At 38.1% G+C, this 13,291-nt stretch overlaps 1 protein-coding gene across 1 annotated transcript in view; it reads right to left on the minus strand.

Moving 5' to 3' along the window:
- adamts2a (ADAM metallopeptidase with thrombospondin type 1 motif, 2a) overlaps positions 1-10,115 on the minus strand; it is a 273,520-nt gene extending 263,405 nt beyond the window's left edge. The window contains exons 1-2 of the mRNA XM_062046062.1: positions 10,104-10,115; positions 9,818-9,992 (exon numbers count right to left, since the gene is read on the minus strand). Of these exons, the coding sequence (XP_061902046.1) occupies positions 9,818-9,992; positions 10,104-10,115 (187 nt within the window). The remainder of the gene's footprint in view (positions 1-9,817; positions 9,993-10,103) is intronic.
- Between the last annotated feature and the right edge of the window lie 3,176 nt (positions 10,116-13,291).

A 13,291-nucleotide genomic window follows, 5' to 3' on the forward strand; every position in this document is an offset into this window, starting at 1 on the left:
TGAGTGCACAAAGGTGAGTTTTGATGTTATTGACTTGTGTGGAGTGCTAATAGGACATATTTGGTCACTGCATGACTGCAAGCTAATCGATGCTAACATGCTATTTAGGCTAGCGATATGTACATATTGCATCATTATGCCTCATTTGTAGGTATATTTGAGGTCATTTAGTTTCCTTTAAGTCCTCTTAATTAAATGTATATCCAATGACACATGTAATATGGCTTTTAATTTTTTGCGGCTCCAGACAGATTTGTTTTTGTATTTTTGGTCCAATATGGCTCTTTCAACATTTTGGGTTGCCGACCCCTGGACTAGACGTATAAGATTTCATGGGATTTAGCGATTAGGAGTGACAGATTGTTTGGTAAACGTATAGCATGTTCTATATCAGGGGTCACCAACGCGGTGCCCGCGGGCACCAGGTAGCCCGTAAGGACCAGATGAGTAGCCCGCCGGCCTGTTCTAAAAATAGCTCAAATAGCAGCACTTACCAGTGAGCTGCCTCTATTTTTTAAAATTGTATTTATTTACTAGCAAGCTGGTCTCGCTTTGCCCGACATTTTTAATTCTAAGAGAGACAAAACTCAAATAGAATTTGAAAATCCAAAAAAATATTTTAAAGTCTTGGTCTTCACTTGTTTAAATAAATTCATTAATTATTTTACTTTGCTTCTTATAACTTTCAGAGAGACAATTTTAGAGAAAAAATACAACCTTAAAAATGATTTTAGGATTTTTAAACACATATACCTTTTTACCTTTTAAATTCCTTCCTCTTCATTCCTGACAATTTAAATCAATGTTCAAGTAATTATTTTTTTTATTATTGTAAAGAATAATAAATACATTTTTTAATTTAATTCTTCATTTTAGCTTCTGTTTTGTCGACGAAGAATATTTGTGAAATATTTCTTCAAACTTATTATGATTAAAATTCAAAAAAATTATTCTGGCAAATCTAGAAAATCTGTAGAATCAAATTTAAATCTTATTTCAAAGTCTTTTGAATTTATTTTAAAATTTTTGTTCTGGAAAATCTAGAAGAAATAATGATTTGTCTTTGTTAGAAAATATAGCTTGGTCCAATTTGTTATTCTAACAAAGTGTAGATTGGATTTTAACCTATATTTAAAACAGGTCATCAAAATTCTAAAATTAATCTTAATCAGGAAAAATTACTAATGATGTTCCATAAATTATTTTTTTAAGTTTTTCTCTTCTTTTTTTTGGTTGAATTTTGAATTTTAAAGAGTCGAAATTGAAGATAAACTAGGTTTCAAAATGTAATTGTCATTTTTTTCGTGTTTTCTCCTCTTTTAAACCGTTCAATTAAGTGTAAATATCATTAATTATTAATAATAACATAGAGTTAAAGGTAAAATTGAGCAAATCTGGCTATTTCTGGCAATTTATTTAAGTGTGTATCAAACTGGTAGCCCTTCGCATTAATCAGTACCCAAGAAGTAGCTCTTGGTTTCAAAAAGGTTGGTGACCCCTGTGTTATATGTTATAGTTATTTGAATGACTCTTTACCATAATATGTTACGTTTAACATACCAGGCACATTCTCAGTTGGTTATTTATGCCTCATACACTTATTCAGCCTGGTGTTCACTATTATTTATTTATTTTAAATTGCCTTTGAAATGTCTATTCTTGGTGTTGGCTTTTAGCAAATAAGTTTCCCCAAAAAATGCGACTTATACTCCAGAGCGACTTATATATGTTATTTTCCTTCTTTATTATGCATTTTCGGCAGGTGCGACTTATACTCCGGTGCGCCTTATACTCCGAAAAATACGGTACTCATATAGTAGTACAGTTGGCACAGTACAGCTAACTGACAGTTAATATTTAAACATTTAACATGTGACATTTCTAACAATTTTGAACAGAAATAGTTCATGCACATTCAGATAAATTCTTCAAAATTACAATAAAAAAAAATTTGGCCGGGGTCCGGGCTGTATATATGCGCACTAATTGGCTGAAAGAGCACGCACTTGGCGTGATGATGTCATGTTATCCATGGAAAAATGCATTTTTAGTAGGGATGTCCGATAATGGCTTTTTGCCGATATCCGATATTCCGATATTGTCCAACTCTTTAATTACCGATACCGATATCAACCGATACCGATATCAACCGATATATGCAGTCGTGGAATTAACACATTATTATGCCTAATTTGGACAACCAGGTATGGTGAAGATAAGGTACCTTTTAAAAAAAATTGTAAAATAAGATGACTAAATTAAAAACATTTTCTTGAATAAAAAAGAAAGTAAAACAATATAAAAAACAGTTACATAGAAACTAGTAATTAATAAAAATGAGTAAAATTAAGTGTTAAAGGTTAGTACTATTAGTGGAGCAGCAGCACGCACAATCATGTGTGCTTACGGACTGTATCCCTTGCAGACTGTATTCATATATATTGATATATAATGTAGGAACCAGAATATTGATAACAGAAAGAAATGGGGGGGAGGGAGTTTTTTTGGGCTGGTGCACTAATTGTAAGTGTATCTTGTGTTTTTTATGTTGATTTAATTAAATAAAATAAAATTAAAAAAACGATACAGATAATAAAAAAAACGATACCGATAATTTCCGATATTACATTTAACGCATTTATCGGCCGATAATATCGGCAGGCCGATATTATCGGACATCCCTAATATATATATATATATATATATATATATATATATATATATATATATATATATATATATATATATATATATATATATATATATATATATATTATATATATATTAAAATTATTAATTAATTTTGGCCTAAGGGGGCGCATTTCAATTTCCTACACACACTTATTATTTTGGGTTGGTGCACTAATTGTAAGTGTATCTTGTGTTTTTTATGTTGATTTAATTAAAAAAAACAAAAACAAAAAAAACAAAAAAAAACCATACCGATAATTTCCGATATTACATTTTAAACGCATATATCGGCCGATAATACCGGCAGGCCGATATTATCGGACATCTCTAATTTTTAGACCATATGATTTGCCTGAGCGGCTAGGAGACCCCGAGAGTAACAAGCGCTTGCCTTGTTGCCTTTCCATTAAGAACAATAAATTAGTTTTTAGTGTAAGTTTGCTGGTTTCAAGAAATGTAATGCCGAGCGCATATCATTATGTCAAGATAATGGCACTAGCATTTACTTCATTTAAGAATATTTTTCAACATATTGAGCAAAAAGGTCTCATTTTTTTTTCTACCAAGAAAAGTGCACTTGTTATTAGTGAGAATATACTTATTTTAAGTAGGGATGTCCGATAATGGCTTTTTGCCTATATCCGATATTCCGATATTGTCCAACTCTTTAATTACCGATACCAATATCAACCGATACCGATATCAACCGATATACGCAGTCGTGGAATTAACACATTATTATGCCTAATTTGGACAACCAGGTATGGTGAAGATAAGGTACTTTTTTAAAAAAATTGTAAAATAAGATAACTAAATTAAAAACATTTTCTTGAATAAAAAATAAAGTAAAACAATATAAAAACAGTTACATAGAAACTAGTAATGAAGGGAAAATTAGTAAAATTAACTGTTAAAGGTTAGTACTATTAGTGGAGCAGCAGCACGCACAATCATGTGTGCTTACGGACTGTATCCCTTGCAGACTGTATTGATATATATTGATATATAATGTAGGAAGCAGAATATTGATAACAGAAAGAAATGGGGGGGAGGGAGTTTTTTTGGGTTGGTGCACTAATTGTAAGTGTATCTTGTGTTTTTTATGTTCATTTAAAAAAAAAAAAAAAAAAAAAAAAAAAAAAACGATACAGATAATAAAAAAAAACGATACCGATCATTTCCGATATTACATTTTAACGCATTTATATACATATTTTTGGGGTTCATTGAGGTTAGCTAATTGTACTTGTTTTGGAAAGTCTTGAAAAGACAAATTGTCTTGTTCTATTGGCAGATAATTTTGCTTGGATCAAATAAAATACCCCTCATTTTTGTATTTGTTTTTCTCGTTTTTGACCACTGACTTTTTGCCGTGTAGGGCCTGCTGTGTCCCACGCCATCGACCTGCACCCCACTCTTCATTAGAAGGAAAGACACAAAGGCAAAAGGAACAGTCGGACATTGTGTATAAACTGCATTGTGTGTGTGTGTGTGTGTGTGTGTGCACGTAGGATCAAAGCGTGTGTTTGCATGATCTGCACCACACATATAGCGGGGTGTGTTCAGGTGTCAGTGGCAGTGGGAGCGGATCAGTGTTACTCCACTGCAGTGTGTGTTCTCGCATCGCTGGGTGTTCCTATGGAAACTCTGTCCTTCTCCGGGTATTATTAGACACCGGAGTGTCAAAAGCTCCCGAGTAGGAAGACACATCCCTTGCGCAAAAAAAAAAAAAAAAAAAAAAAAAATGCTCATTAGAAATGGTGCCTTGACTCCAGCGAGTCACAAACTGAGAGACTCCATTGTTGGGGCGCACATTTCCACTTGGATCGTGGCGGAGGAACTGTCTGAAAATGAATTCGTATAATGGTAGGTTTTCAAAAAAGTTTAAAACATGTCAAGTGGGTGGGACTTAGTGTTGTCTCGATACCAATATTTTTGGTTGCAGTACCCGTACCAAAATGTATTTCAATATTTTTCCGGTACTTTGATACTTTTTGTAAATAAAGGGGACCACAACAAATTGCATTATTGGCTTTATTTTAACAAACAATCTTAGGGTACATTAAAGGCCTACTGAAAGCCACTACTAGCGACCACGCAGTCTGATAGTTTATATATAAACGTTGCGGTATGATGACTTATGCGCGTGACGAAGTCAGTTTAACGGAAGTTATGGTACCCCCGTAGAATCCTATACAAAAAGCTCTGTTTTCATTTCATAATTCCACAGTATTCTGGACATCTTTTGCAATTTGTTTAATGAACAATGAAGGCTGCAAAGAAGACAGTTGTAGGTCGGATCTGTGTATTAGCAGCGGACTACAGCAACACAACCAGGAGGACTTTGTTGGAGAGCAGACGTGCTAGCCGACGACCTCACCTTGACTTCCTACGTCTCCGGGCCGCCAAACGCATCGGGTGAAGTCCTTCGTCCTTCTGCCGATCGCTGGAACGCAGGTGAGCACGGGTGTTGATGAGCAGATGAGGGCTGGCTGGCGTAGGTGGAGAGCTAATGTTTTTAGCATAGCTCTGTGCGGTCCGGTTGCTAAGTTGCTAAGTTAGAGGTCAATGGCGTCGTTAGCACAGCATTGTTAACCTTCGCCAGCCTGGAAAGCATTAACCGTGTAGTTACATGTCCACGGTTTAATAGTATTGTTGATTTTCTATCTGTCCTTCCAGTCAGGGCTTTATTTTTTTTGTTTCTATATGCAGTTAAAGCACGATGCTATCACGTTAGCTCGTAGCTAAAGCATTTCGCCGATGTATTGTCGTGGAGATAAAAGGCACTGAATGTCCATTTCGCGTTCTCGACTCTCATTTTCAAGAGGATATAGTATCCCAGGTGGTTTCAAATACAAATCTGTGATCTACAATAGAAAAAGGAGAGAGTGTGGAATCCAATGAGCCAGCTTGTACCTAAGTTACGGTCAGAGCGAAAAAAGATACGTCCATCACTGCCTCTCAAGTCCTTCACTGTAACGTTCCTCATCCACGAATCTTTCATCCTCGCTCAAATGAATGGGGTAATCGTCACTTTCTCGGTCCGAATCTCTCTCGCTCCATTGTAAACAACGGGGAATTGTGAGGAATACTAGCTCCTGTGACGTCACGCTACTTCCGCTACAGGCAAGGCTTTTTTTTTCATCAGCGAGCAAAAGTTGCAAACTTTATCGTCGATTTTCTCTACTAAATCCTTTCAGCAAAAATATGGCAATATCGCGAAATGATCAAGTATGACACATAGAATGGATCTGCTGTACCCGTTTAAATAAAAAAAAATCATTTCAGTGGGCCTTTAAATGAATGTAAACCACATGAACAACAGTCATTTCAATAAAAGCCAATATTTCTGGTGGAATATGCATGCTGCTCTCAGGTGTGATAAAATAAATACGAAAAAAAAGCTGAAGGTGAAATGTGGTCAATTATATTGAATGGTTTTATTTTCCTATTGAAATGCAGGGTCTCTTCTTTTATAGTGATTTGAAGCGAGCTGAAGTTCCCGTAAGGCCACGGACCATCATTTATTCTGATGATATACAACTTAAGTGTGACAGAACTGATGTTAGTGTCGCTCGGTTTATTTGCATCTATCGCTTTCATTCTACACCACAGGTGTCAAACTCAAGGCCCCCCGGGGAGTCAGATCTGGCCCGCGACATCATTTTATCTGGCCCGCGACATCATTTTATCTGGCCCGCAAACACCTGGTAATGATATGTCTCAATAAAGTACTTCATATTTTTCTCACTAAATGTCATTGATTTTTTTCATTTTGACGGAAAAAAATATATGAACTGCTTGAAATTGCGTACCTTTTAAACTTTATTAGTATCTAATATTGCAACAAATATTACAGTATATTATCATATTTTCCAACCATTTTTTGTCGAAATAAAAATAAATACCTAAATATCTGCTTGACTATGCAAACTACCCATCAAATTAATACAAATGACTATACATTTTACGGTGTTCTTTACTGTAAATTGAAAAAAAAAATACAATTTTTTTTTTTTTTGCGTTAAAATTCTGTTGAATGAGCTGCCATATTTTAAATACTTACACCCCCGTTCAAAAGTTTGGGGTCACCCAAACAATTTTGTGGAATAGCCTTCATTTCTAAGAACAAGAATAGACTGTCGAGTTTCAGGTGAAAGTTCTCTTTTTCTGGCCATTTTGAGCGTTTAATTGACCCCACAAATGTGATGCTCCAGAAACTCAATCTGCTCAAAGGAAGGTCAGTTTTGTAGCTTCTGTAACGAGCTAAACTGTTTTCAGATGTGTGAACATGATTGCACAAGGGTTTTCTAATCATCAATTAGCCTTCTGAGCCAATGAGCAAACACATTGTACCATTAGAACACTGGAGTGATAGTTGCTGGAAATGGGCCTCTATACACCTATGTATATATTGCACCAAAAAGCAGACATTTGCAGCTAGAATAGTCATTTACCACATTAGCAATGTATAGAGTGTATTTCTTTCAAGTTAAGACTAGTTTAAAGTTATCTTCATTGAAAAGTACAGTGCTTTTCCTTCAAAAATAAGGACATTTACATGTGACCCCAAACTTTTGAACGCTAGTGTTTATATAATTAATAGGCCAGCACGGCGGAACAGGGGTTAGTGCATGTGCCTCACAATACAAAGGTCCTGAGTAGTCCTGAGTTCAATCCCGGGCTCTGGATTTTTCTGTGTGAGTTTGCATGTTCTTTGCGCACTTATTGACTGAAAGAGCATGCACTTGGCGCGATGATGTCATGTTATCCATGGAAAAATGCATTTTTAGACCATATGATTTGCCTGAGCGGCTAGGAGACCCCGAGAGTTGCCTTGTTGCCTTTCCATTAAGAACAATCAATTAGTTTTTAGTATAAGTAAATGTAATGCAGAGCGCATATCATTATGTCAAGAAAATGGCACTAGCATTTACTTAATTTAAGAATATTTTTCAACATATTGAGCAAAAAGGCCTCATATTTTTTTTTCTACCAAGAAAAGTACACTTGTTATTAGTGAGAATATACTTATTTTAAAGGCCTACCTGAAATTTTTTTTTTTTATTTAAACGGGGATAGCAGATCCATTCTATGTGTCATACTTGATCATTTCGCGATATTGCCATATTTTTGCTGAAAGGATTGAGTATAGAACAACGACGATAAAGATCGCAACTTTTGGTATCTGATAAAAAAAGCCTTGCCCCTACCGGAAGTAGCGTGACGACACCGGGGGAAGGACTGCTCATATTTTCCTATTGTTTACACCAGCAGCAAGAGAGATTCGGACCGAGAAAGTGACGATTACCCCATTAATTTGAGCGAGGATGAAAGATTTGTGGATGAGGAACATTAGAGTGAAGGACTAGAATGCAGTGCAAGACATATCTTTTTTCGCTCTGACCGTAACTTAGGTACAAGCTGGCTCATTGGATTCCACACTCTCTCCTTTTTCTATTGTGGATCACGGATTTGTATTTTAAACCACCTCGAATACTATATCCTCTTGAAAATGAGAGTCGAGAACGCGAAATGGACATTCACAGTGACTTTTATCTCCACGACAATACATCGACGAAACACTTAAGCTACGGAGCTAACGTGATAGCATCGTGCTTAACTGCATATAGAAACAAAATAAATAAATCCCTGACTGGAAGGATAGACAGAAGATCAACAATACTATTAAACCATGGACATGTAAATACACGGTTAATGCATTCCAGCCTGGCGAAGGTTAACAATGCTGTTGCTAACGACGCCATTGAAGCTAACTTAGCAACCAGACCTCACAGAGCTATGCTAAAAACATTAGCTATCCACCTACGCCAGCCAGCCCTTATGTGCTCATCAACACCCGTGCTCACCTGCGCTCCAGCGATCGACGGTGCGACAAAGGACTTCACCCGATCACAGATGCGGTCGGCGAGACGGAGGAAGTTAAGGTGAGTTCGGCGGCTAACACGTCTGCTATCCATCTCTGTCCTCCTGGCTGTGTTGCTGTAGTCCGCCGCTAATACACCGATCCCACCTACAGCTTTCTTCTTTGCAGTCTCCATTGTTCATTAAACAAATTGCAAAAGATTCACCAACACAGATGTCCAGAATAGTGTGGAATTTTGAAATGAAAACAGAGCTTTTTTGTACTTTATTCCGCATCAACTGATTCCGTCACGCGCATAAGTCATCATACTTAGACGTTTCCAAACGGAAGTTTAGCGGAAATTAAAAATGTCACTTTATAAGTTAACCCGGCCGTATTGGCATGTGTTGCAATGTTAAGATTTCATCATTGATATATAAACTATCAGACTGCGTGGTCGCTAGTAGTGGCTTTCAGTAGGCCTTTGAGGTATTTTTGGGTTCATTGAAGTTAGCTAATTTGACTTGTTTTGGAAAGTCTTGACAAGCCAAATTTGCTTGTTCTATTGGCAGATCATTTTGCTTAGTTCAAAATAAAATACCCCCAATTTATTTTGTTTTTGTTTTTTTTGTTTTGTTTTTTAACACTGACTTTTTGCAGTGTGCGATGAGGTGGCGACTTGTCCAGGGTGTACCGCGCCACCCCGAAAGGGACAAGCGGTAAAAAATGGATGGATGGATGGATATACAGGTATAATTAATAATGAAATCCAGAGGCAAATTCATACATTATTGGCTGTTACAAGCGGCCCTCTGCCATGTGGCCCCTAATGAAAAACCAGTTTGACATCCTGATCTCCACCTTTCAGGGTAGTAAACAACATGTTTGGTCTCCTAAAGCGAACAGACGCGCAGCAGGTTAATTGTTGATGCATCTAATGCAGTGTAGCATTTCAAAATAAAGACACAGAAGGCGCCATGCCTGGAACAATAAGACGTGGTGCCACATCTCCATATGTCACTCGCTTTTCTCTGGATAATTAGGGCAGTGATGGGTGGATGTGTTTGTGCAGAGCAGGTGAAATATATATTGTCTCCCTGACAGCAGAGTGATCCTGCTGCGACTGGCTGGCTTTTTGCAATACAACAACGCTTCGGTTACGTAACCCGGCGGTGTGAGGGATGGCGAAGCGGCGTACGCTTCTCGCCGAGGGAGTGTTGGTGCAGGTTTGGGTACACCCAGTGGGAACCGGGGACTGACCTCTGGAGTGGGAGTCTCCCGCCGTGCTGTCGACGGGCGCCTTCTTTATGGCCGAGGAGCGGTAGACGATGTGCGACCTTCCTCCCGCTGCCCCCTCCTCCTCCTCGATCGCCCCGGCGCCTCTTTCCACCGGCTCGATAAAGAACTCCTCTTGCTCCGTCCTGATCATGCCCGCCTACAAATTCAAACCAAGATGTTGGTGACATGGCAAAAAAAAGCATTGAGTTGTGTTGGGTTTGTGTTTATTTGGAACGAGCGTGCACGCAACATGCTGCGTCGCAATTGCCAGTTTCTCCATTCAGCATGTTCGAAAAGGAGAAGGAAGAAGCAGAGCTTGTTGATTTGACCCCTTTGGCTGGGGGCTGGGGAGAGGGAAGTCTGGGCTTCCCTGCTTAGGCTGCTGCCCCCCGCGACCCAGCCGCGGATAAGCGGAAGAAGATGGATGGATGGATGGATTTCAACGCTTTGTCCACAGTGGAATGACATATGCAGTTTGAACAGTAACACTGTGTTTGAATATTTACACTGCAAAAAGTCGGTGTTCAAAAACAAGAAAAAAAAATACAAAAATGAAGGGTATTTTATTGGAACTAAGCAAAATTATCTGCCAATAGAACAAGAAAATTCGTCTTGTCAAGACTTTCCAAAACAAGTCAAATTAGCTAACCTCAATGAACCCAAAAATATCTTAAAATAAGTATATTCTCACTAATAACAAGTGCACTTTTCTTAATAGAAAAAAAATGAGACCTTTTTGCTCAATATGTTGAAAAATATTCTTAAATGAAGTAAATGCTAGTGCCATTATCTTGACATAATGATATGCGCTCGGTATTACATTTCTTGAAACCAGCAAACTTATACCAAAAACTAATTTATTGTTCTTAATGGAAAGGCATCAAGGCAAGCGTTTGTTACTCCTCGGGGTCTCCTGGCCGCTCAGGCAAATCATATGGTCTAAAAATGCATTTTTCCATGGATAACATGACATCATCGCGCCAAGTGCGTGCTCTTTCAGTCAATTAGTGCGCATATATACAGCCCGGAACCTCGGCCCAAAATGTTTTAATTGTAATTTTGAAGAATTTCTCTGAATGTTGACGGAAGAAGATTTTTTTCATATATCCATATTTAAGTCTTACTTCTTTATTTTCATAGTCAAATTACAAAACAGCTAGTGTTCTTCCAATTGTGCTCTTTTGGTCTGCAAGTACTATGTGTCGGCCTTGATAGTGGGAGTAGCAATAACTTATTTTCCTGATCTGTTCCTGTGTCCAGCTGAGGGGAAGAATGGGCATGAGTTTTGGGCTGCCGGGAGAGACAACGAGCGAGAAACACATTATAGAAGACAACACTTCGGTAAATTAGGTTAGATCGATCTTGGCTAGGCTAGTGAACGCTTCTGTACTGGATTGGTCTCACGTTTGTTTTCAAAGCTTTGAGAATAAACCCACAAAATACCCAACTACTGCCTGGTGATCAATTTCAACTTCAGCTTATGTGCCATAGAAAGAACCTGGGAGAGACTAGCAATTTGAATTCCCCATTGGAGGAAGAGCTGGTCGAACGCAACAATGTGCATGAACTATTTCTGTTCAAAATCGTTAGAAATGTTAAATGTTTAAATATTAACTGTCAGTTTACTGTACTGTGCCAACTGTACTACTATATGAGTACGTATTTTCTATTGTTTCATTGAAAATGAAACAGCAAAGTCCATTTGGCTGTCATCTGTTTTAATTATGAGACACAATTGTGTTTTTTTTTTTCATGCTTGAAATAAGAAATTATGACTTTAAAAAAGTCATATAAGAGAAAAGAAGAAGCTTATCTACTACGGCATCGGCACGGACTACAGTGGCGGACGTGCACACATTTTCAGGACTTATGCAGATCTCAAATACACATCAGCAGGTACCAGAAGGGAATAAAAGTTGGTTTTGCATAATATTGTAAAACAAAACTGCAGATAATATGTCTACTAATGGGTGCAATTTTGCGGTCCTTATAGACACACCATAATAATACTTGTATCTCTGACTACGGAAGCCGTAATGGTCCGACAATCCATCAAGCGGCGCGGCTTCAAAGTTATACTAAAACATTTTGACCGATTTTCGAGTTCCGTGTGTAATGTTCTTTATTTTCAATGGAACATTTAAAGTTTTGGTGTTGTTTACTGGCGTCATATTGCAGTCTACATATATATTTTATGTGTGACTGCCATCTACTGGTCACACTTATCATTACACCATGTACCAAATAAAATTGCTTCGAGGTCGGTAAGCACAACCAGAATTATTCCGTACATTAGGCGGCGCCCGGGTTATAAGGCGCACTGTCGATTTTTGAGAAAATGAAAGGATTTTAAGTCCGACTTATAGTCCGAAAAATATGGTGATTGATATTATGGAAAATAAATGACACTTGTTAGTGAAATTTGGGTCATTTAGACTATTCAGTAACTCAGTTACCGTTACTACATGATGCGTTACTGCGTTATTTTACGTTATTTTTTATGTAATATCGGCTAGAAACTGAGAAGATCTGAGTGTGTTTTATTGGAGAGCTGCAGAAGAGGCGACGGAGAAGAGGCGCACTCTGTGTGTGTGTATGTGTGTGTGTGTGTGTGTGGGGCGGGGGGGCGTGTCTGTGTTTACATCATGGCGAAGCCGAAGCCGAGTTTCTTAACATGGAGATATTCTCACTACTTTTCTTTTGTCGACCACAAAGAAAAGAACATTTTAGCTAAATGTAAGTTCTGCCTTGGTTCAAAGATCCATCTACTGCCCAAAAGTGAAGTGAAGTGAAGTGAATTACATTTATATAGCGCTTTTTCTCAAGTGACTCAAAGCGCTTTACATTGTGAAACCCAATATCTAAGTTACATTTAAACCGGTGTGGGTGGCACTGGGAGCAGGTGGGTAAAGTGTCTTGCCCAAGGACACAACGGCAGTGACTAGGATGGCGGAAGCGGGGATCGAACCTGCAACCCTCAAGTTGCTGGCATGGCCGCTCTACCAACCGAGCTATGCCGTCCCTAAAACAGCAATTACAATCTGCTGAAACAGCTACAAAAGCAATATGCTTCAACGAAGCTAGTAAAGAGAGACACACTTCACCTCCTAAGCAACAGCGGCTGGATTTTAACGAGGCACTGCTAGCCAGGACAACATTGATAGAGCCATTGCAGTGCTTGTGGGCTAGAAGACATGCAGGCTATTTCTACAGTGGAGTCCGCCCGCTTTAATTAGCATGATACCGGGCGTCAAATGGCACCTGGACAGTGAGTACATAAAAATGGAAAGCAAGCTAAAGAAGACACTCCAAACTCATCCTCTGCTCATCATTCAGCACTGAAGGTACACACTCTGTCAATTCTCTTATATACTATTTCATTCTAGACTTCTAGAGTGTTGGATTATCACATCACTCTAAATGTATAGACTATAAAGTTCACAAACATAAAGAGGG

The sequence above is a fragment of the Entelurus aequoreus genome, linkage group LG04 (genome assembly GCF_033978785.1).
Source record: "Entelurus aequoreus isolate RoL-2023_Sb linkage group LG04, RoL_Eaeq_v1.1, whole genome shotgun sequence".
In the NCBI taxonomy this organism is placed as follows: Eukaryota; Metazoa; Chordata; class Actinopteri; order Syngnathiformes; family Syngnathidae; genus Entelurus; species Entelurus aequoreus.